This window comes from Dermacentor silvarum, chromosome 8, assembly GCF_013339745.2.
Source record: "Dermacentor silvarum isolate Dsil-2018 chromosome 8, BIME_Dsil_1.4, whole genome shotgun sequence".
NCBI classification, from domain to species: domain Eukaryota; kingdom Metazoa; phylum Arthropoda; class Arachnida; order Ixodida; family Ixodidae; genus Dermacentor; species Dermacentor silvarum.
In genome coordinates this window covers 89,733,957-89,754,896 of record NC_051161.1, presented here as the reverse complement: position 1 = coordinate 89,754,896, position 20,940 = coordinate 89,733,957, and the positions used below count along the sequence as shown (strand labels likewise).

At 45.3% G+C, this 20,940-nt stretch overlaps 1 protein-coding gene across 1 annotated transcript in view; it reads right to left on the bottom strand.

The window, feature by feature from the left end:
* Window positions 1-20,205, bottom strand: part of LOC119461556 (dnaJ homolog subfamily C member 13-like) — a 147,425-nt gene extending 127,220 nt beyond the window's left edge. Inside the window, 6 exon segments of the mRNA XM_037722900.2 lie at window positions 1,120-1,183; window positions 1,689-1,828; window positions 7,784-7,984; window positions 12,300-12,341; window positions 14,061-14,277; window positions 19,506-20,205. Of these exon segments, the coding sequence (XP_037578828.1) occupies window positions 1,120-1,183; window positions 1,689-1,828; window positions 7,784-7,984; window positions 12,300-12,341; window positions 14,061-14,277; window positions 19,506-19,579 (738 nt within the window). The 5' untranslated portion in view covers window positions 19,580-20,205.
* Window positions 20,206-20,940: the final 735 nt, after the last annotated feature.

Below are 20,940 nucleotides of genomic sequence, written 5' to 3'. Positions count from 1 at the left end.
CTTTGTTGTCATTCAAGAAAGTTAGCCCATAGTTAATTCTAACCTCAGGAGTTCTGCGAGAAACATATCGGAGTTCAGAAACAGCATCAGGCCGTGCAACTGAACCAAAGCTAAGGTTAGGTTTGCTATGGATCAAGCAATGAGCCTCTATTGCCTGTCGAAGTGTTATTACCTTATAGGTGTTAAGTATCCCCAGTGGTCGCCAGTATTCTCGTGTACTTGAAGTGTAGGGAATATTAACGATTGCTCTAATTGCATTTTTTTTTTGTAAGATAAATAAGGAGTTTAGGTTTGTAGATGTTGTTCTACCCAATACAATTTGATTCTCGAATCGAATTCTTTGAACATTCACTATTCGATTCAAAATCGAATAAGCACATCCCTAGTTTCCACTTTCAGCATCCAATTTGTGGGATAACAGAGAAAACACAACACTGTAGTGCAAGCACAAAAAAGGCCATTCATTGTTCCTTTCTATTGCAACAAAGCTAGTTAGCCAGAATTGTGCATGGAATAGAACACACTAAGGAATAGGGTCGAGCGCCCCCATAAATTGCTCTGGAGAGCAGCTGAACATACAGCCCGGGCACGCTTTCTGTGGCTACAATCTAGAAAGGGCTTTGCATTGTTGTGATCCAATTTGGAGCACGGTAAGTGTAAGCTAAATGTATCATAAGTGAATAACAAAAGTAAACATCATTTCAAAAGTAAAGCTTACTGTTTCAAATAAGTCTTGTGGCCTGGTTCATTAAAAATTAGATTCTGGGGTTTTACGTGCCAAAACTACGATATGATTATGAGGCACGCCATAAGTCTCTGCTTTTTTGTTCACCTGAGGTTCTCTAATGTGCACCCAAAGCACAGTACACCAGCGTTTCTGCATTTCGTACCCATCGAAATGCAGCCGCTGTCGCCAGGATTTGATCCTGCAGCCTCGTGCTTACCAGCATAACGCCGTGGCCACCAAGCAACCACGGTGGGCAGCTTCATTAAGGAACTGATTCATCTTGGCAATGGCACAGCACTGCCATTTTAGAATGAAATTTTTTAATAGCTAAAGCTAGTGCAGGTGCATGCCTTATGAACATTCCTGCCTAAACACCTAAACATGCAGCTTACCTCATGACGCGGAGAAATCTTGTGAACCACGAACTCGCATAGAGATGTGAGTGCCTCGTCAGTACTGCAGAAAAAGTAGAGAGTCGGAACACCACAAGTTGGAACACCACACCTGCTACAGGAGAACCTGCACTGAAACTTCCCATGTTGGCCATAATGTCAGACACACAACATAGCAACTGGAGGGAGCAGTTCACTGTGGGACATTTCACAATTGCGCGACACAACCTGCAATGACATTTTTTCAAGACAATGTTTCCAGCTTGCACCAAGTGCAACTCTGCACGTACTTTGCACTGTTAAGAACGGACATGCTCCAACGCTGGAACACAAGAACATACAACCATGTACAAATGCTTAGAACATCAAGATCGTGCAGGCCACTAATGAGAGATTATTGTGAAGCATGTTGAGCACAGACAGGATGTTCCATTTTATCTCTCTTGGGCTGCTCTGTCTTGTGCCTGTCCCTAGCTCTTCAATATCTTAGAGCATTGACTCGTGACTGCACAGGGTAAGTTACCACACTCCACAAAACAAGAAATACTGATCCAAAGGGTGACACGCACCTGTACCGTCCAAGGCGGGCCTCTCTTGCTGACACCCGCGTCATCGGCTCACGGAACGACAGCTGGACACCCACGTGCTGGCTGGCCCAGTCCACAGCACGCTTCATCAGCTCCTCTCTCTTTTCCACGATAAATACGTGCTGCCATAATTAAGAATAAATCGAGAATGTTTTAATATATTTAATTGCACTGCCCGTTGTGATGTGCAAATATCGCGCGTGCGACCTCGATTTCCCGATGCTGTTAGTCTAATCCCTTAAGTGTTCTGTTGCTTTGACTTTATAAAAGTGACCTTAATTAGCTTTTTCTTTTTTAAAGGTTATTTCCAAACTTCACTCCATCAAGAACCCTTCTAAAGCTTTTTCACCCAATTTGCTTCATGTTTTATGCGTGAAAAACTCATTTTACCTCTTTACTATGCCATATATATATATATATATATATATATATGTACTTGCAATTGCCACAAACGGTACAGACGCTATCGTTACAAATCTGCCAAAAGGTGCAAAAAGTGCCAGATTGCCAAATGTGGTCTCTTGAGTGCCTACAAAGTGCTGCCTTTATGGAGAAGAAAAGCAAAGACCGCAATAAACGTGCCCCTCCAGTGCTGACGAAATAGCTGCCATCTATGTTGTAGAACACGAAGACTCAATCAATGTGGCCTTGAAGGCGCTGAAAAAGTGCTGACATCTATTTAGTAAAACAAAAAGAGTGAAATAACCGCATATGTATTTCAAACGCTGGCACTACAGCCGTCTACGTAATAGAAAAAAAAATAAAGTGGACATGCTGAGTTCGTCCAAATCGCTTTGAAAACAGGGTTATTGCCATCGAGGAGCAGAGCTAGTACAAAGCAAAATTAACCAGGATGGCGTGAGGAGCTGAGCTCGTCTAAAACAGTCAAGGAGTTAAACTGAGTGCCGCAAATTCATCAGTTCAGAACGTTGTCCACATAGGAGTTTTCACCGTTCCTACCAGTATGCCCACATACAAACTTTTGCTATACACGCTCGCACTAGTTGGCAGCTGATTGCCAGCTTTACGCGTGCTGCTGTCAGTCCAGCCTCTGTGCATCATTTTGCACCAGATCGCCGTGTATTCATCTACAGGTACAAACATATATCAAGGGCGAGTTTTCCACGACAGCATGTCACCCAACACCCCCACCGGCTAGGCCTAACCAGTGTCATCTTGTCAGGAGTCGGTGGCCAAAGTTGCAGTTTGATGCAGAGTCAAGGAAATGCTCCACAGTGGCTGTAGGCACTTGGAAAGCTGAGGAACCACCTTGCCAACGAAATCGCGAGCACATCCCGGTCGTATGCTTCGATTTCCGGACACATGCGGCGGCTGCTTAGTCTACATGTTTTGCACGTGCACAGCATGTGAAAAATCTTGTTTTGGTTATAGTGTGTCACCACTTATAGTGTGGAAATTCGCAACTCCGGAGACTAACGTTATAAGCTGTCTATGATGTAGTTCTCCCTCCGACATGTGATCATGTGATCTGGCTCATCCGGTGGAGACTAACACACGTGGTGAGATGGTCACATGATCCAGCACTGCCAGTGGCATAGAGAAAAAGTCACAGGCCTGCGCGGCACACGCAGCACAGTCACAGCGTAAGCTGGTGGAGCAGCTCAAGAGTAGCTCCAATTTCGGCACCACACACTTCGCGGCAAAGTCTCTTCACCTCATTTTGACAAGAACGATCTGAACTGTCCGTCCGGCGTTGACGGCGAGTTGCAACTTGTAATGCTCTCTGCACAGCAGTCTGCTGAGCCCGATCAAGCCTTACAACTGCAACTTACATGTCGGGCACGCTCCGTTTGCAGGCACCTTAACTTGATGGCGCCACCATACTGGCGGAGGCTCGGGCAGCTCGGGATCGCGTTGATAGCGGGCCTCGTCTGAATCACATTTCGTCTGCTCGCCTGCACATGCTGCATTTGCAGGCGCCTTACCTAGATGGCGCCACCATACTGGCGGAGGCTCAGGTCGTCTGCGCCTGCGCGCCTGCCTAGAAAGCGTTTATAGGGCATTTTCCCGTTGCCCGAAAGCAAGCACTTGCGTGGCTCAGTGGTAGAGTATCTGGCTCCCACACAGCGAGTGCGGGTTTGATCCTGGCGGGAACCGGGTACTTTTTTAGCATTTCTGGCGATAGCAGTTACGGTCCCCAACAGCAGCGGCGGACACCATCGCGAACTGAAACGGCTATTGGAATGAGCCCATAACAGCTTACGCTGTAAAAAAACAAGCTAGGAGGGAGCATTACGTCACACAGCGACCCTTCGCAAGCGAACTCTTTGTGAAGCCAACCCTTTGACTTTTTCTCTCTCAAAATGTAAGCTAAACATCTGCACTTGGCTGACTCGGCCCAGTGTACTTGGCTCTAAGTAGGTTTTAATAATTTCAGACTTGTTTGGGCACTTTGCCAAACGCTCCGTGCACATTTTCTCCCACTCCCACTGCCTTGTGCAAGTTGCACAAGGCAGTGGTGTATTCCGGCATTTTTTTTGCTGCCTCTTGTTTAATTTGACCCATCGGATAATTAGCTCAATTTTGTCAGTCCTGTCAAGGCCACATCAACGGACATTGACTGTAATAGTTAAAAGCTAACTTGCTGTTTTGCCAATCCTTAAGCATGGAAGTGCCATTTCAGCAAGGGCACTAAACAAGCTGATTAGGCCACCTTTGGTACTGACATTGATCTCTCAATAAAAAGGTATCCCAGTTCTACAAACATAGAGTGTGCATTTAAATAGGTTGCATACATAGTGAAATATTGCCCACCTTGGTCATAATTTTGGCTATTATAGTCTCTATTTTCACAGTGGACAAACACCTTTCCATGGGTATTTCCTTCTGAAGGAAAGCAAACTAAATGTGCAGTGGCCAGGCAGCTATAGACCTACACCATGTTTGTAAACAGTGGTAGGCACCGTCAATATATTTTAGCCCCTATAGCAACGTCGCGTAGGTTCCGCCCACTTTCGCCGCCCCGCTTGCACATGAAGATAGCACTTTTTTTTTTGTTGAATGGGATGGGGTGGAGGGTGCTAAAACCACGATTTCATTATGAAGCACACGGTAGTGGGGGCGCCGGATTACTTTTGACTACGTGTGGTTCTTTAGAGTGCACCGAGGGAAACGTTCTTGCATTTCGCCCCATCGGAATACGGCCGAACGAGACGGTAGGCCTAGCTCGCTGACCGCCGCAGTGACGGCCGACAGCGCTTATCTGCCTGCAGCTCATCATAGTGCGCTTATGTTTGACAACACGATTAATGTGGGCTTAAATGAATTGGTGCAAATAGCAAACGGTGTCTTTGGTGCTATTAGTAAACAAAACGTAGTATATACTTGCAAGCCAGCCGTGCCACCTCGCTGACACGGCCGGTGCTTGGGTTTCCCTCCACGAGACGAAATGCCGTCGGATCGTTGCTCCCGATCGCGCCAGTGGTTTAGTACAGGGCAGTGCTTTACGAAACACGTGCAAATTCGAGATATTTTTTCTATTAAGAATTATTACATGTTAAAAACAAGCTGTAGCCGATTTCTACGTCGCCGTGTGCGGCGACAGAAGCGATCGCCTCTGGGATGGGACCAGCGAGGTACCGTCCCGACGGCGACGCCGGCTGTGTAGGACCGCGCATCCTGACCTGTTGGCCGCGGCCATCCTGATCGCTCCAACTATGCACTAACCCTGTACATTTTATTTCGCGCTCGAAATTTAATTGACACGTTTAGGCGCGTGTGCAGCCTGCGTATGTGAACGTGTGATATGATATGAATTTCACCACTGCAAGTGGTGCAATGCTGCGAGATGAAAATAAATTTGAATGTGACGTGCTTTGTGGGGCACTGCTCGCTCGACCTACGTTCAAGGCTAATCCTAATCTAGCTAGCTTTCTCCACAGTGCGGCAAGAAATTGTAATGACGGGCTAATAATGACCTCACGATCATAGGTTGGCTCATGCACGCCACTCAAAATAAAAGAGAAGCTTAACGGTTACGAAATGTTTTGCGTGCAATGGATGATCTGGTATGAGAATCCAACTTTCGCTTTTTACCACGGCGGCCCATTGCTTGCGACGGTTTTCATCAACAGGAAACCTACGAAAACTTTAGCCTCTTGCGTGTTTCGACGCAACTCAGCACGTCGACATACTGCATTTCCTTCGTTGTAAGATCATAGAATAAAGACCTCACACTTGGAACCGCACAACCAACCGCGAAACCCAGCGGCTGCTGTGGTAGGCGTGACACGGGCAGTGGCTCGGTGGCAGAGTGCCTACCATGCGAAACTAAATTCCGACGACAGCGCCACCAGCATTTTCGTGACGTAGGGCGGTGGTGTAGGTCTATACATCACCCTTACAAAGTGCACCACATGGGGTACACATTTACTGTTGAACATACTGTATTAACTCGACTTTCATTAATTCGACCCTGATGGGACCGACGGAATTGATTGAATTATCCAGCCGGCTGAATTAAGCAAGATGCAGAAAATGACATCAAAACGCGCCACTGACTCTTTTGGCAGTATTCGCACAATTCTAACATGCCCCAGTATAAAACGCACGCCCGATTTCTGTGAGTCCAAAGTAAAAAACACACATATAAATGACACTGAAGCTTCTGAACAAAGTAGAAGTCGTACACGCTCCCTATTCTTCAGGCGGGAAAAAAAATGGACAAGGGTTTATGTGTTGCACACTGGCAGGTTACCTAAAGTAAGCTTCGCCGCAATACAGCCGTTTTAGGCGGCAAAGTATATAAACGCCGCAATCTCAGTTGTTGGCCGAATATTCCTAGGAAAAATAATTCACCGACGATTACAATACTCAGTACTGCGATATTTGAGTGCAGCTCCATACGTGTTTTCATTTCGCAACATATTGGTTGGCACGGAAAATTTGTCTCGCGCGGCACATTGCAAATGGAGGGAAGTGTGGCGCGACTTGCCTCGCTAATGTGGAGATCGCGAAAGCCAGCGCGTGGGTGACGCGTGGGCACGATTCACAGCAGCGGCTGCAGAGACCTCCCAGACGACATGCTTGCCGCAGGACCGGGCGCTTAAGGGCTCTAAAAAAGGTGTATGTTAGTCGGGAAAATACTGTAATAAGACATTGTGGGCTACCGTTCTGCTTGAAATCTTCCTAGGGCAGGCCAAAAATAGGCGCTTTAGGTGCCACTAAAGGAATCACTATTGGGGCCACCATAGGGGTCAGGGATATGCATACTGATTGGTCGACTTCAAATTATCCAGCGAAGGCCAATTTTACAATCAAAATAACGAAAGTGTGGGCCCATATAAATGCATGATCGCCGGTCGGCGACCGCGATTGGTCGAGATCGAATTACCCAAAAAAAAAAAAAAACGAATTAACCAGAGTTGAATTAACGAAAGTTGACTGAATTTTTTGGTTTGAAGCAAATAGTAATTAGTGCCGAATAATTGCAAAGTGAATAGTTCGAATAGCTGCAGGATATGCATAATACTTTTGACATGAGTGCTAGATGTTGACGAATCATTAACAAAAAATGGTTCTTTAACATAATGAAACAGATCCATCCCTGGAATTAGTTAAATTATAGTACTGTGATTCAGATATTTTCATGCAAAAAAGCAAGTTCATGGGATCTTTTTTTTTTTTTTTTTTACGCAGCCAACAACACAAGAAATTCATTTACAGGCTTTTGCCGAGTTTTGTGCTTCAGTATATTTGGAACTACAATGTTCAAGGCTACGGGAGCGTTTCGCATTCGCCTGTCGTAATGCAGATGATGCTGTGAAGTGCGACCTTGACTGCACAGCGCCGGCAGTTTAGGCTTTGTTATGCAAATTCAGGGGTGGTATTTTTAGGCGATCACTTTCACAGATACTATCATTTTCGTAAAATTTCTGTGCACTGGATGTGTCAAAGTATATGGCCGACAGCATTCCTGGCACTGTGTGCAGAAAGTGTGCTTTGCACAGGACCAGAAATGCTATCAGATATATATAACTAAGGAATACAGGGTATAACTAAGGTATCCTTTTGTAGGATGCGAATTCATTACAAAGAGGTTTGTATGTAGTGCTTACCAGGCGTTCGTGTCCGGTAGCAAGCACCAGACCTCCTGGTGCGTCTGATAGGGCGGCCATGCCCCGCAAATCACGATACGGGTACGTGCCGAGGACGCGACCTTTCTGGGCAGGATCCCGCTGCACAAAACCCTGGCAGCCCAACTCCAGCTCCACCGTTTGCTCTTCGTCCGACCAATGCAGCTTGCGAGCCCGGTAACACTGCGTATGTGCACCACCACCACCATACAATCAAGGGAATAATTACAGTCAAATCCAATCGTAAGGAACCCAGATACAGTCGCCGACCGATAAATCGGACACCGATAATTCGGACAGCTTCGCGCACCGCCAATGGCCCCGTAGACTTAATGTGTAAAGACGACTAATATTTCGGACAGCCACCAGCTGTACGTTGGATTATTCGGACTCCATCCATGACTGTAGTGTACTCGGATTCTGCCGCCATTATCTCCTCTGGCAACCTTGATGAGAAATGAAGTATGGCCTCAGAGATACGAGATATCAAGTATGGCCTTAGAGATTAAATGTAAAATGGTAATCTCTGAGGCTTTGTCTCGGTCACAGCACTACGCCTCAGGTTAAATTACTAATGTTGATCTTGGAGGCTTTGCCTGAATTGTGAGGTCGCATCAACATCGCGATCATCACATCCTATTCCGGTATCCCAGCGCATGGCCCGCTCGCTCTCATCATTTTGTTTGTTTAGTTGACGTTCCAGACAGCGCTCTGCTGGCTCCAAGAAGTGTTTCTCGTGAAGTTATCGACAGGCAGCGTCAAATAGCACCAACGGTCCCCCTCGCAGTCTGACTCCGAATGAGTCTCGAGTCGCAGTCCGAATGACCCCAACTACGCAACTGAAAAGCCTGAACTTCCGCATACTACAACGAGCTCAAATGCTGCCATTATTGATGACCTGCTAGGCTACGGTTTTCCGATTCCTGCCGCCGTTACATTTGAAGACTTTGCCAACGTCGACAGCGCGGTGTTGTGTGCCGAACTGAACGATGACGAAATAATTGAGCAAGTTCTCCCACCGTCAAACAGCGACTCTAACTCGGATGATGATGTGCCATGCAGATCTGACTCGAGCCTTTGCAGTCCTTGCATCAGCGTACAGCGACAACAGAAAACCGGCAGAAATATAGGCGTACTTGGTTGCACATAAGCGGAAGTGTGTGCAACAATGAATCGACCGCTTCTTTCTTGCACAGGGGCATTAAAACGTAAATAAAATTATATTTTTTGGGCACATTCGTTTTTTTCGGACATTCGAGAGTTCGGATTTATTTACGTTCCCCATGAAGTCCGAATTATCGGTCATCGACTGTACAGCGAAATAAGCTCTATCTCGAACCACCAAAATTTATTTTAGCGATATTCATGCAATATAAATCCCTTAAAACAAATTTGGATTGCAAATATCCAGACAGCGCTGAACATCTATGTAAAACCACCAGCAGCGGCTTTTTTTTTTTTCCACACTTTCTAAGCATTTTTCACCATGCAACCAGGTAGAGTCCGATATGACGCATAACTTGATAAAAAGCTACAGATGATACTGCGCTGACGGGTTACTTACACATGCTGCTGCAAGAATCAGATCACCATGAAATGTTTCAGTACCATTGCGTGCAGCTTTGTTTTACCTTGTATATTGAACTCTCATATATGTTCCTAAAAGTTCACTATATCCAGTTTTCGATATTATAGAATTAGTGAACTCTCGTTAAGATGAGCTAGGTTAGTCGAATTCTCGCATATAACAAACAACATGGGAACGTTTGTTCGGTTTTCCATAGACTCAATGCAAAAAAAATCAGCTTAAGATGAACCGCCTTAGACATATTCTTTGGTTGAGATGAACATTCGGAGTGACCACCACCGCTACCGATCCTGGAGGCTTGGGTGCCTTGTGGGCTAGTGCAGGGAGGCTAGTGAAACACTTTTGCTTGACAGTATCATAACTGCAGTTATTTCATGTTGTCGTGAAGGAAGGATAGCGGCTCGACATTTTCGGGGAGCAACTACACCCTCCTGCATGTCAAAATTCCTTCAGGTACTGAAAAGAGGTGCTTACTGAACACACTAGTGTCTGGTATCGGCAAGTATCTCTTCGCAAGCCGAGCCAACAGTGGGCACCATGCTTACACCACCACTCACATGGATCTTCTCTTGTTGCGATAGCAATTATATTGACACTCCAGTTGCATTTCTGCCGGCGCTTTGAGGCTCTGTGTAAAGTCCAACGGTGATAAAATCGTTGCCACACGGCGTATGCTGTATGCGCAAGTGAAAGCGTGCGAGGGTGAGTTGGCGATTGCGGCTCAATTTCGTGCATGCAAACAAGGAAAGCGGGGAGGAAGCGCCCAGTCTTCCGCCACACGCAAGGCTCCGGAGGGAGGGTAGGAAGGAGGGGGCCCGTTCTACTCCGGGAGGCGCAGCACACACGCCCACCCAGGCCGCTGTATCTTGAATGCCATCTGCGACAGGCACAGAGTCCGTCGCGTGCTGTGTTTTCGCAGCTTAGTTGGCGTTGATGTGAGCGGCAACACAAAGGTCAATTTGTTCGGGAGCTAAAACAGGAGCTAAAAGCATTTCATGCTTAAAGCCGACAACAACAATTTTTCGTGGTTCGAACATTTTGAATACTAGAAGTGCCTTTCAAATCGAATCCAATATTCAAAGTTTCGAATATTCACACACCACTAGAAAAAATTACACCACAGCACTTAATGTCCCGTGGATGTGTCCAATAATTTATTTGCCTAAAGTTGGAGCCTACCCGTGGTTAGAATGACATGAATAGAATAGCGAGGCTAGATGTGTCCCTTTCATAGAAAGCATAAGGGCACTCTAAGCTTGTCCAATCCTAGATGAAAAACAACAAGCTCTCAGCATGCCGACTACTGAGTGAACAGCAGCACTCATGCAAAGCAATCAAATTAAACTCAGCCAGATCATAGCTTACGCACAACAAAAAGAAATGAAGTGAAAATTTCCTGAATTCAGAAGCCCAATGCTTGGCACATGAGTGTTCATGCATTCCACCCAACCTTCAGGCATTCCACAACCTCGTGTTCAGCAGCAGAATGCCATAGCTACGCCAGCTGGTGCAGTGAGCGATGCTTCATCAGCAAGCCACAGCCAACACAAATGGACGACCAAAAGACCGCATCGTCACAGGCTGGCGGTAAAAATGGCGGTGTTGCTGGAATAGACCTTTTCATTCTTGTTACGTTATCACTGCCTCACGTTATCGGCTCGAACATGACATAGCGGTGGCAACAAGGAAGCACGTTGGCGTGAAGCGAGTAGACCCGCACAAGCATGAGTGTCAGGCGGCCACCAGTATTTGCAGACGTGGAAGGTACGTGGCCGACATACTGTGTTTGCCTGGGGCCTAACTTTGAAGCCCACAACACCGTGGAACTAACGAGAAAGCGAGCACTGCTCATAACATCCCTCACAGACAATGCAGTGCAAGTGGTCTAGGGGCAGTGCCACCCCAAAAAGGGCAACGAGCTGTGTTATGAAGACGTCGTCGGGTTTTTGGAAGACCACTAGGCCTCATAAGTTAATGAGATCACTACAAGTTATGCTTTCTTCATGAGCAGTCTCACCATCCTTTTTCGCTCGCAAAAAAATGGTGAGACTGCTCATGATTTCATTGCAAAAATTAGACAGTTAGCAGAGAAGTGAAACTTCGGGACATTAGTGAAGCGCATGTTAACCCTTTGAGGGTCAAAGACGTACATATATATGGCACCGCGAACAAGTCCCAAATGGTCAATGTAATATATTTACGACATCGTCTGTATATTTAAAGAACGCGCCAATTTATCGCACTTGCTGTAGCCCAGCAAATGCTGCCACCCTGTGTGGATGCAATAATTATTTTTTTCTTTCCATAATCTCTGTTTTAATTCTATGACTCGTTTACGCCGTTGTGCAGGCAACTGCTCGCGCCGTGGGCATATGGAGGTTAGTTTTGGTTTCGTCTCGCGGGCTGTTTTCGTTTGTCGCGCTTGCAAAAACTGATGTTTGTCTGGTTTCTGATCTCTCAAAGGGTCACCTCTAGATGCTCACTCATCCATTGCCCCCAGTAGTTTGATTACGTCTGTTCACAGGTAGGTGCTGGTACAGTCGAATCTCGATAATTCGAACTCAAAGGCGCCCGAAAATTTGTTCGAAATAAAAGAAGGACTTATTTTTGTAGTATTTGTGCACCATAGCACGATGTACGAATGGTGAGAGTCGTGAAATGCGGCGCGCAAGCACGTAGTGAGCGAAGGCCCCGAAACTGCCCATGCCGGCCAACGCTCGCTTCCCGATAACAGCAGAAAACTTCAGGGAGCGGGCGGCGCCGGCACTGCGACGTGCATGCGCGCGCGTGTGGTTTCATGTTATAGGTTCCAACACAACATGATAGTGAGAAGCATCAATTCAAGGAGCTACTCAAAGACCTTGCGTTCGCTTGAAAAGACAAAATCAGCAAAATTGCCAGCGTGCTTACCGCAGTCTCTTTGCAAGGCTCAGCAAACAGATGCTTGAAATCCTGTAAAGGGACAAGCAGTGAAGAGAGCTTCAGCATCTTTACATTTGCACATCACAATTAGCTTTCTCCCCAACTTTTTTATGCACAGATGAAAGAGTTTCTTTGACAGAGCTGAATAGTATTGAACGAGGCTCCAAAGAAAACTAAAGAAACAATAAGGAATAAATAGGAACTAATTATTCGACAAGAACTAATATATGAGATGGTCAACTTCTGTAAACATCATGCTGGAAATAGTTCCCCCAACTCTTTGGGGAACTGTGCACAACAGTCTTATGCTTCTACATTTTTATGTGAAGCATTTTACTATTCAATGAGTATGCTACTCCTCGATGATCATTTGTTTTTCAGCACCTCACACACACCTTGACATTAAGGTTCCCAAGGAGCTCCATGGCTGTCAAGATAACAAAAAATGTCCTTAAAAGTGCACCAAAGAAAAATATTAGGCAGAGTTATATCAACAGATTATTGATCTACCACTTTATCATCCTCTTCTGTCTACCAATATATGAATGTTGTGTAGAAAAATGCCACTGAAGCTGCTGTTTCTTAATTTCAATTTCCCTCGCCAAAATGAACAAGTTGACATAATCTCTATATGACCTTCCTTTCTGCCACTCTCTGGGAATCAGCTAGTACTGATGTCACGGAAGGTACCATAGTACAAAATAGGCGGCGCCACTCCAATTTATCCTTTATGTCATTTTCTCACTTATAAAAGCTGTGCTCTCCCTACAAATGATGAATTCATTATTACAGAAGCCTAAGCTTGACTTAGTATTTTCCTCGAGTGCCTTTTTAAAACAGGGCAGAGCTACAGTGTTACAGCAGTTCAGAATTACAACCAAGCCTGAAAAATAGTGCAGGGCTGCATTTGGATACAGATTCCTTTCCTCATATTTTATTCATTTCTTGCCTCAGCATAGCCAAAAGAGGCCCGGGCTTACTGCGCACGCACAATCATGCATTCCCACTTAGCAACCGTAGGGAGCCTGTAAGGGCACATGCATCCAAGTGACGTAGACTAAAGGCTTAGCTAATAGAGGCTATTTTTCATAAGCTTACTGTTACTCTGCCGGTACAACTGCAGACAGCCGAAACACAACCAAGATGGTTCAAATTAGAGCAAGAAAAAATAGGAGAACTGTAGTTTAGGTACATGAAAAGCCAGCATGCCTCATTTGACTCATGTCTAACGGCAAAAAGTCCTACATTAAAAACACTGACATTATTACTGGAACTTTTGCAACAAAAAAAAGTTTTCGTTTTTGTACTTGCGTTTGTACTGTACCATGTGCATTTCCTTTGCCCGCAACATTCTATTATGTATGACATGCTGAACAGCTATGCTGCATGGTACGTGCTTATGTTGTTCTGCTTTACACTAGTCCGAGTGCAAGAGAAAGAAATCAAGCATCCATGTTTTGCTTCCTTTTGGACAAACCCTAAAAGCAAGTATACTAATGCATGCCTCTGTTTAAGATTGTTTCTATAGGGCAGTAATTTTAACCCATTGAGAGTCACTACTGTGCATGTATGGCTGCAAAATGTCCAAAAAAGTCCAGAGCTATCCAAACAGTGGCAATTGCACGTTTGAAAGAATGCGTCTTGTTGCTCCTTGCGGTGACAGTAAGCAAAGAGCCTTGTGTGCCTGATTGACCACGATCTCCACATAAGTCGTCCTATAATGGCTATTCCCCTTCAAGAAGGTCTCACCAGTGCACGGGTGATGATGTCAGCACGGTGTTCGGAGAGGAATCGCATGCTGTTTTCGCCCTTGCGACCCTTACGGAACGTGATGGAGAACTCGTGGCCCGAACCCAAGGGCTGGATGCGCAGGAAGTCACCGTAGCTCCACTGGTTGGTGATCTCCATGTAGGGCAGGCTGTAGGTGCGGATGCCCTGGGTGCCCACCGAGAACACCCGCGCATATCTGCAAGCCAATCACCGCAGATCAACACTTTTGCAGGCACAAAATTATTCCCTCCACATGCTGACAGAGAGAAAGCCCCTTATATAGTATTGAAAAAGTTTCTGTACGTTAAGAACCAGCAGCTAACAGCTGCAGGATCATGAATGAGAATTTTTATCTCACATGATGTGATCATGACATGACTTGATCAGCTACTGTATTAAGAAAATGTGCCACGCAGCGCTCTCAGATTAGGGTTACACGGGTACAGAGAGATACACAACATAGTGCAAGAGATGGCTGCCACACGAAAGTGCATAGGACAACAGCTAAACAGTACACTGGATACAGCTTGTAAAATATGCATTCAAACACCACTGATGGCTTGCAGTTCTTTTTTTTACTTTCATTCTATGTTGTCAACAATCTCTATTTCACATTTATTTAAGGCATTAGAAATTCCTGCAAGACAAACACTTGCCATTCATCTGACTTGTAGCGGAATTCTACAAAGGGTGTACTCATTTCAGTGTCCTGAAAGAGCAAGCTTTGGAAACTGAAGATTTCAACCTGGACTGGCAACTTAACAAAGGACTGATGCTTTTTAGGGGGCACAGTTCCTCTGCCAACCAACCTAACCAAGGTTCTAGCAGATGGCAGCATAACGAAAAAAACTAATTAACAACTGAAAACCATGAAAGCTTTCATACAAATGAGTTGTTCAAATAGGCTCAGATGGTAGAGCGACTGCCCCACAAAAGCAGCTGTCCTGTGTTTGGTCTCCTCACCAAGACGAATTTTCTCTCAACTGCCGAGTTTGCTTTTCAAAGACGTGGAAATGTGTCCCTTTGCATTATTCTGCCAGTCAGCTGGGTGGCAACTTTTCTTTACACGCCTCCACCTCATTGGTTTATGCAGAACATGCTTGAATAATTCATCACAAACTGTTAATGCTTTCCATGAGGTACACAAGTTCTAACCTTTGTAATTTATTCATGCAAAAAGCCCCTTGTCAGTACTTTCACTGACAGATTCTCAACTCACCTGAGATGCTATGACAACACAGCTTGGCCAATTAGTACTGCTATTTCTAAAATACTACGCTATTGTTAATACAAACATGTCCTTGCTGCTTGCTACATGCAGTGACACATCATTATTGCACTCGGAAGTTCGGAGCAACTAACTCCTGGAGATCTTCCGACCGGGGGGGGGGGTTAGTTGGTTACACTACCCCCTCCCCCCTCCCCCAATGCCGATATTTTCAAGTACTGCCAGGAGAACATTACAATTTTATTTACAGATATACAAATTGCCACATGAACCTCAAGGTCTCACTTTTGCAAGCATTTCGTTGTTGCTAATTTCACCTTCAAAAATTCTTCAAAATTTAATTTCTACATCCCACAACCACCATCTGATTATGAGGCACGCCCCTCCGTAGTGGGGAACTTCGGATTAATTTCGACCACCTGGGGTTCTTTAATGTGCACCCAATGGATGGCCCACAGGTGGTTTTGCATTTCGCCGCCAACAAAATGCGGCCACTGCGGCCTAGATTTGATCCCGCGAACTCGTGCTTAGCAGCACAATGCCATAGCCACTAAGGAACCACGGCAGGTGTTCAAAAATTCTTCAGATAATGTTTGATAGTAAGAAATTTCTTTTTTTTTTTCACATTTTGCGAGGTTGACGTTTCCCAGCGTCTTGAACGAGCGACACATAGACGAGCGGCACTGCCTCCTCGTATTTTTCACAATGTTAAATTGCCGCTCGCATTCTGCAGTGCTCTGTCAGCTCAAGGAGCGGCTCTGGGGTTAACGAAATAGCGCATGTACAGGGTTTCCCTACTACTTTCTTAACAATGTTTCGCGCAATGAACTTCTAACTGAATTAGATTGGGTTATATTTTTTTAGGCAATGTAGCCTGACAAAGCTTTGGACGCGGGAACGGGACACAACAGCAATTTCCGGAAGATTTTCCTGTCAACCGTACAACCGGAAGAAATGGTCAAATCAAAGAGCCTCCCGGGTAATCAGGGAGACTTGGCAGGTATGCAAATGTGTACGTGCCTGTACAACTGAAAGTTTGAAAGCTTTATTGCGAAATTCACTTTTCCCATACAAGCATACAAAGCTACATCAGGAGGGAGGTTAAAGGCAGTGTGTGCCTGACAAGGCCTACCCTCCCAGTGGTGATAACCAGTGCATTTGGGATGGTAACAAACTTCCTTGTATGGCAACATTAGAATCATATAGAAAATGAATATCCAAAATTCTGTGCGGTATATAACTATTTCAACATAACCATTATCGCAGATAGCAAACTAGTCCGTGTGCATTGTTAGTACAGTCCCACAACCATCGTGTCAGCACATTATCATGGTGTTCCTTTGCTTTTTACAAGATCATCTAAGGACTCCAAGAAGTCATCATAACGGAAATTATAGCACAGCACCAAGTCGGGACTTATTTTTTAAATTTATTTACAAATATAGCAACAAGGTGTTATTTTTTCATGCAAACAATTATTTGAAACTGATAAGGCAACAGCAAAACCAAAGTCCCTTTCCTACTCCGTTCATATTGCCATATACAGTAGTGACTTTTAAGAAGGAATGCACGTAGTGCGATTTTTTCTTAGTCACGGTACTACACTCTGACATCTCGCATGAGCACCTGTGCCTTTCCTCGGGTAACTCCTTGAATATGAACGCTGCGCAAGTACAACTATTAATGCGAATAGGATTCTTGGCATTGTCTGACCAATTTTCTTCCCAGCTATCTAACCATTTTCGTGGGCCAATCCCGAATACAGTGCAGTCTATAAAAATGAGGGCCTATTCTTCCTGCTAATGTAAATAGCATTCTTGGCATTGTCTGACCAAGTTTATTCCCGGCTATCTAACCATTTTCGTGGGCTGATCCCGAAGATAGTGCAGCATAAAAAAAGAGGGCCTATTCTTTCTCCTAATGCGAATAGTATTCTGGGCACTGTAGGACCAGTTTTCTTTCTGGCTATCTAACCGTTTAATTTTTTTTTAAATTTTACCTGAATTTCTTTTCCTCTCAAAAGAATGCTATTTGCATATTCGGATAGTCATCGTAGCTGAGTTGTGCTCGAACGTTTATTGCTCTGAATGATGTAGCTGACTTGCCACATTGGTGGCTCAGTGGCTATGATGTGATGCTGAGCAACAGGTCACAGGTTCAATTCCAGAAGTGGCTAATTCCATGCAAAATGCAAAATACTCATGCACTTAAACTTAGGTTTTTGAGCACTCTTCGTGATAAAAATTAATGAATCCACAACTGTAGTGTACCACATGACCACAGTGGAGTCATGGAATATAAAATGTCCTAATTATTTGAACCAAGCAGTGGAAAGTAGTAGTGAGAAAACTTAATAAAGAGTTTATATTGTTTTATGTACCAAAGAAGTGCCCCATGGTATCAGCAGAAAGTTATGGATTAACGATTTATGGCTGAATTTCTGTTCTGTGCACCTAAATTTCACTATGTGGTTTGCACTCCATGCCCACTAATTGCAACTGTCTGAGAAGGCAGCAAGCCTGAGGTTGTATTTTTGATTAGTCACCTACAGTGACACCTCCAATTTCATAGAAATGACTAACTGTTGCACTAGTTGGGCTTGCATAACTGTTGAGGGGAATTGGCACTAGAAAAGAAGTGCACTCTGGAAGACAAGATGACCACTTGTCCCCACTTTCTGTGCGTACATAATCTGAGTGCTAATTGTCCAGCCCATCACTTTCCGATGGCGTCATATCCAGCACAATGCCTCTCTGCAGAGACAGGTATTCAATGACATTGCGGCGTTTCTGCAGCCTGTCTTGCCAATGCACTCGAAACCTGCGTGACATGAAGACAATGTAGAGAAGTGCATCTGTTGGCAAGTTTCGACAGGCTTGACGAACTGGCGCACACTGATAAGTGGCCCTCACAACGGTCACCAGTGAGGAAAGTGCACGGTTTTCCCATGATGACAATGTACGAGGTGACACACAATCAACTGCCCTGAATGCAGTATTCCGAGTCTCTTTAAAGGCAATATAGAGTGATAAAAATAATCGAAAATGATGAGGCATCAGATGTAGTTCCATAAAGGAAATTGCAAATTTGTGTACATAGCCAGTTAAGATGCTGCAGAAAGTCATGATTAGTCAAGTTTCAAGTTACACAATTCGTACATGCAAAAGATTTTTTTTTTTTTAAAGGCCTGATAAGTGTGTATCCGTGAAGCATTCACACAGGGGTTGGATGCATTTTGGATAACTGAGATCGTCTTCTTCATTAAACCTGTTGTCTTTGTTTACCATATCTATTGCTGGAGGAATAACCACCTAAAACAATTAATAGATGAAATGAAGTATGTTACGTTGAATGAAAAACAAGAGCTACGCACCACATGAGACACTGCAGCCGTAAAAAGAGACTTCACATTTAACTTACTGAGACCGAATTGGATATTTGCAGGAATGTTGAAGTTTCAAGTCTTCTCGCAAAATGAGGTTTCAGGTGCACCTAAGTTTTCATATGAATTAAAACCACGTGTTTAGAAAGTGCAGGCTTTCGCTTTTTTTTTTTTTTTTTTTTTGTAACTGGTTTCTCTAATGGGTTCAGTCAAACGTACCTTTCAAAATACAAATCTAGGTCAGGAATTCGAATAACACGGACAAACTAGAAAGCACTGTTTATAAAAAAATATGAAATAAAAAAAAGGCACTCCAACGACGTGCGCTTCGTTGAGTTTGCCTGATGGAAGGGGCCTCGATAATGAGAAAAATTATGCTGCTCAAGTCTGAACTCCCACAGTATGCGTACCCCGTGGCCTCCAGCTCCTCCCATACACTGGATAGGGCCGTGCGCACTGACTGACACACGTACCCAATGCCTAAAATGCACACCGCGGTATGCAAATGTCGCGCAAACAGTCAGCTGTGCACGCCCTGTTGCGTCAACATCAATCAAAATGGGCTGTGCGGACGCCGGGTGCCATGTGTACCTTCGCGTAGGGACCAAGGCTACTAAGTGCCAATCCAAAACCACCGCCTGTCGTTACAGCGAAGCGCCGTAAGCCGACAGGAGGAACTTCACACCTGCGAAGATAAACCGCGCAACGAGTTACCGTTGCGAAGGCGCGCACATGTTCGAGGCTCCTTCGGCCTACACGTCGCAACCAGGCGCTCCGGAACCGTGCACGGAAGCGGGTAGCGCGCGGTACTCACTTGCCCTTCCAGGACAACTTGGTGACCAGGTAGCAGGCCACGTCCTGGTTTTGAACCATAGCATCGGCCGTCATGGCCAAGCAGGCGAGGACCGCTGAGTCTAGCGAGAACAAGCACGTGCCCGCATCAACGCCCCCGAGCACTTTCGGCGGCCGAACCTCGGCGGCGCATGTGTGCGCAAGGGCAGAACACCGCCCCCCTGGTCAGCAAAGACAACGCCGTCGGGCACCAACGGGTCCCCTCGTCACGAGGGACAGCACACAGCAGAAGCTCTCAGCTGCGTCCCAACACTTGACGTCGCGCCGGGCTGGTCTTCCGATCGTCGGCGGATCACGGGACACCACCGCTCTTTGGGGCGCTTCACGCTGTCATTCCGCGCTGCTCAAACACGTTCAACTCTACAAGACACAACGAACCCTCAGGCTAGGAACCAAGCCCAGAACACATAATCGCGGTCAGTGTGTACACAACTTAAGATAAAACTCCGCTAACAAACACCGCAACGCCGCACACACACACAAACAGCAGCTTGAAAGACTGCTAGAACCCGCTTCGCCAAATGCTAAACCGTTCAGCTTGTCGCCAAATCAGCAGGAGATATTGTGGCCCCTTTAGTACAATACAACGCCGCAAGTAGCGCTAAGAACAATTGTTGCTCTGTAGCGGGCACGTAGCGGGTGTTTCTGTGTTTGTACTTCCTGTATCATGCTGTAAGGCGCTGCGACCAGTTTTTCGGTGTAGAACGAGTGATCTGATCTGACGGCCTAACCTGACCGACTACGCTACTTCACGGAGTTTCAATTCAGTTGGTTAGTAAACAAACGCAATGCCAGTGCCAAGTGAACGTATCTTCAATATATCCACAAATACAAGGGTTATCAACAAAAAAATATTAAAGAATATCATTGCAGTGTCATGTTTAATATCCGGCATTTGTGCTTATTCTTCCGAGCAGAAAGAAAAGCCATAGAATAAAGGACCAAGAACCAAAAGCTGCCACTGCGCCGCTGCTGCCTTGGTACAGTAGCCTTGGTAAGCGACGTTAGCGCTGCGGTCGTGAACGATGCAACATGTAGGCAAAAAATATAAGATCAGACGCCACGCTGTGCATAACGCGCGCGAGCCGCGTTTAGAGTTCATTTGCACGGTTAGCGTTGTCTGGTTAGCTGAATTATTTTTTCGTATTTAATAAACAGCTTTCAAGCTCACGACGGGCCTCTAAATGTTACTCCCAAGCCTCGAATTGTCATGGTTTCATAAATACCGAGCCAATTGTTGTCGATTCAACAAACACCGCCTGTATGTGAACGATTTCAATGCGCGTGACAAACGATGCAGTTATTTATAGCTAGTGCTTCAGAGCCTCCCAATGTAGCGACAAAATATCATATTTACTACGCTAAATTTCAGAACGTGCGGCAAAGTTTTGCATATT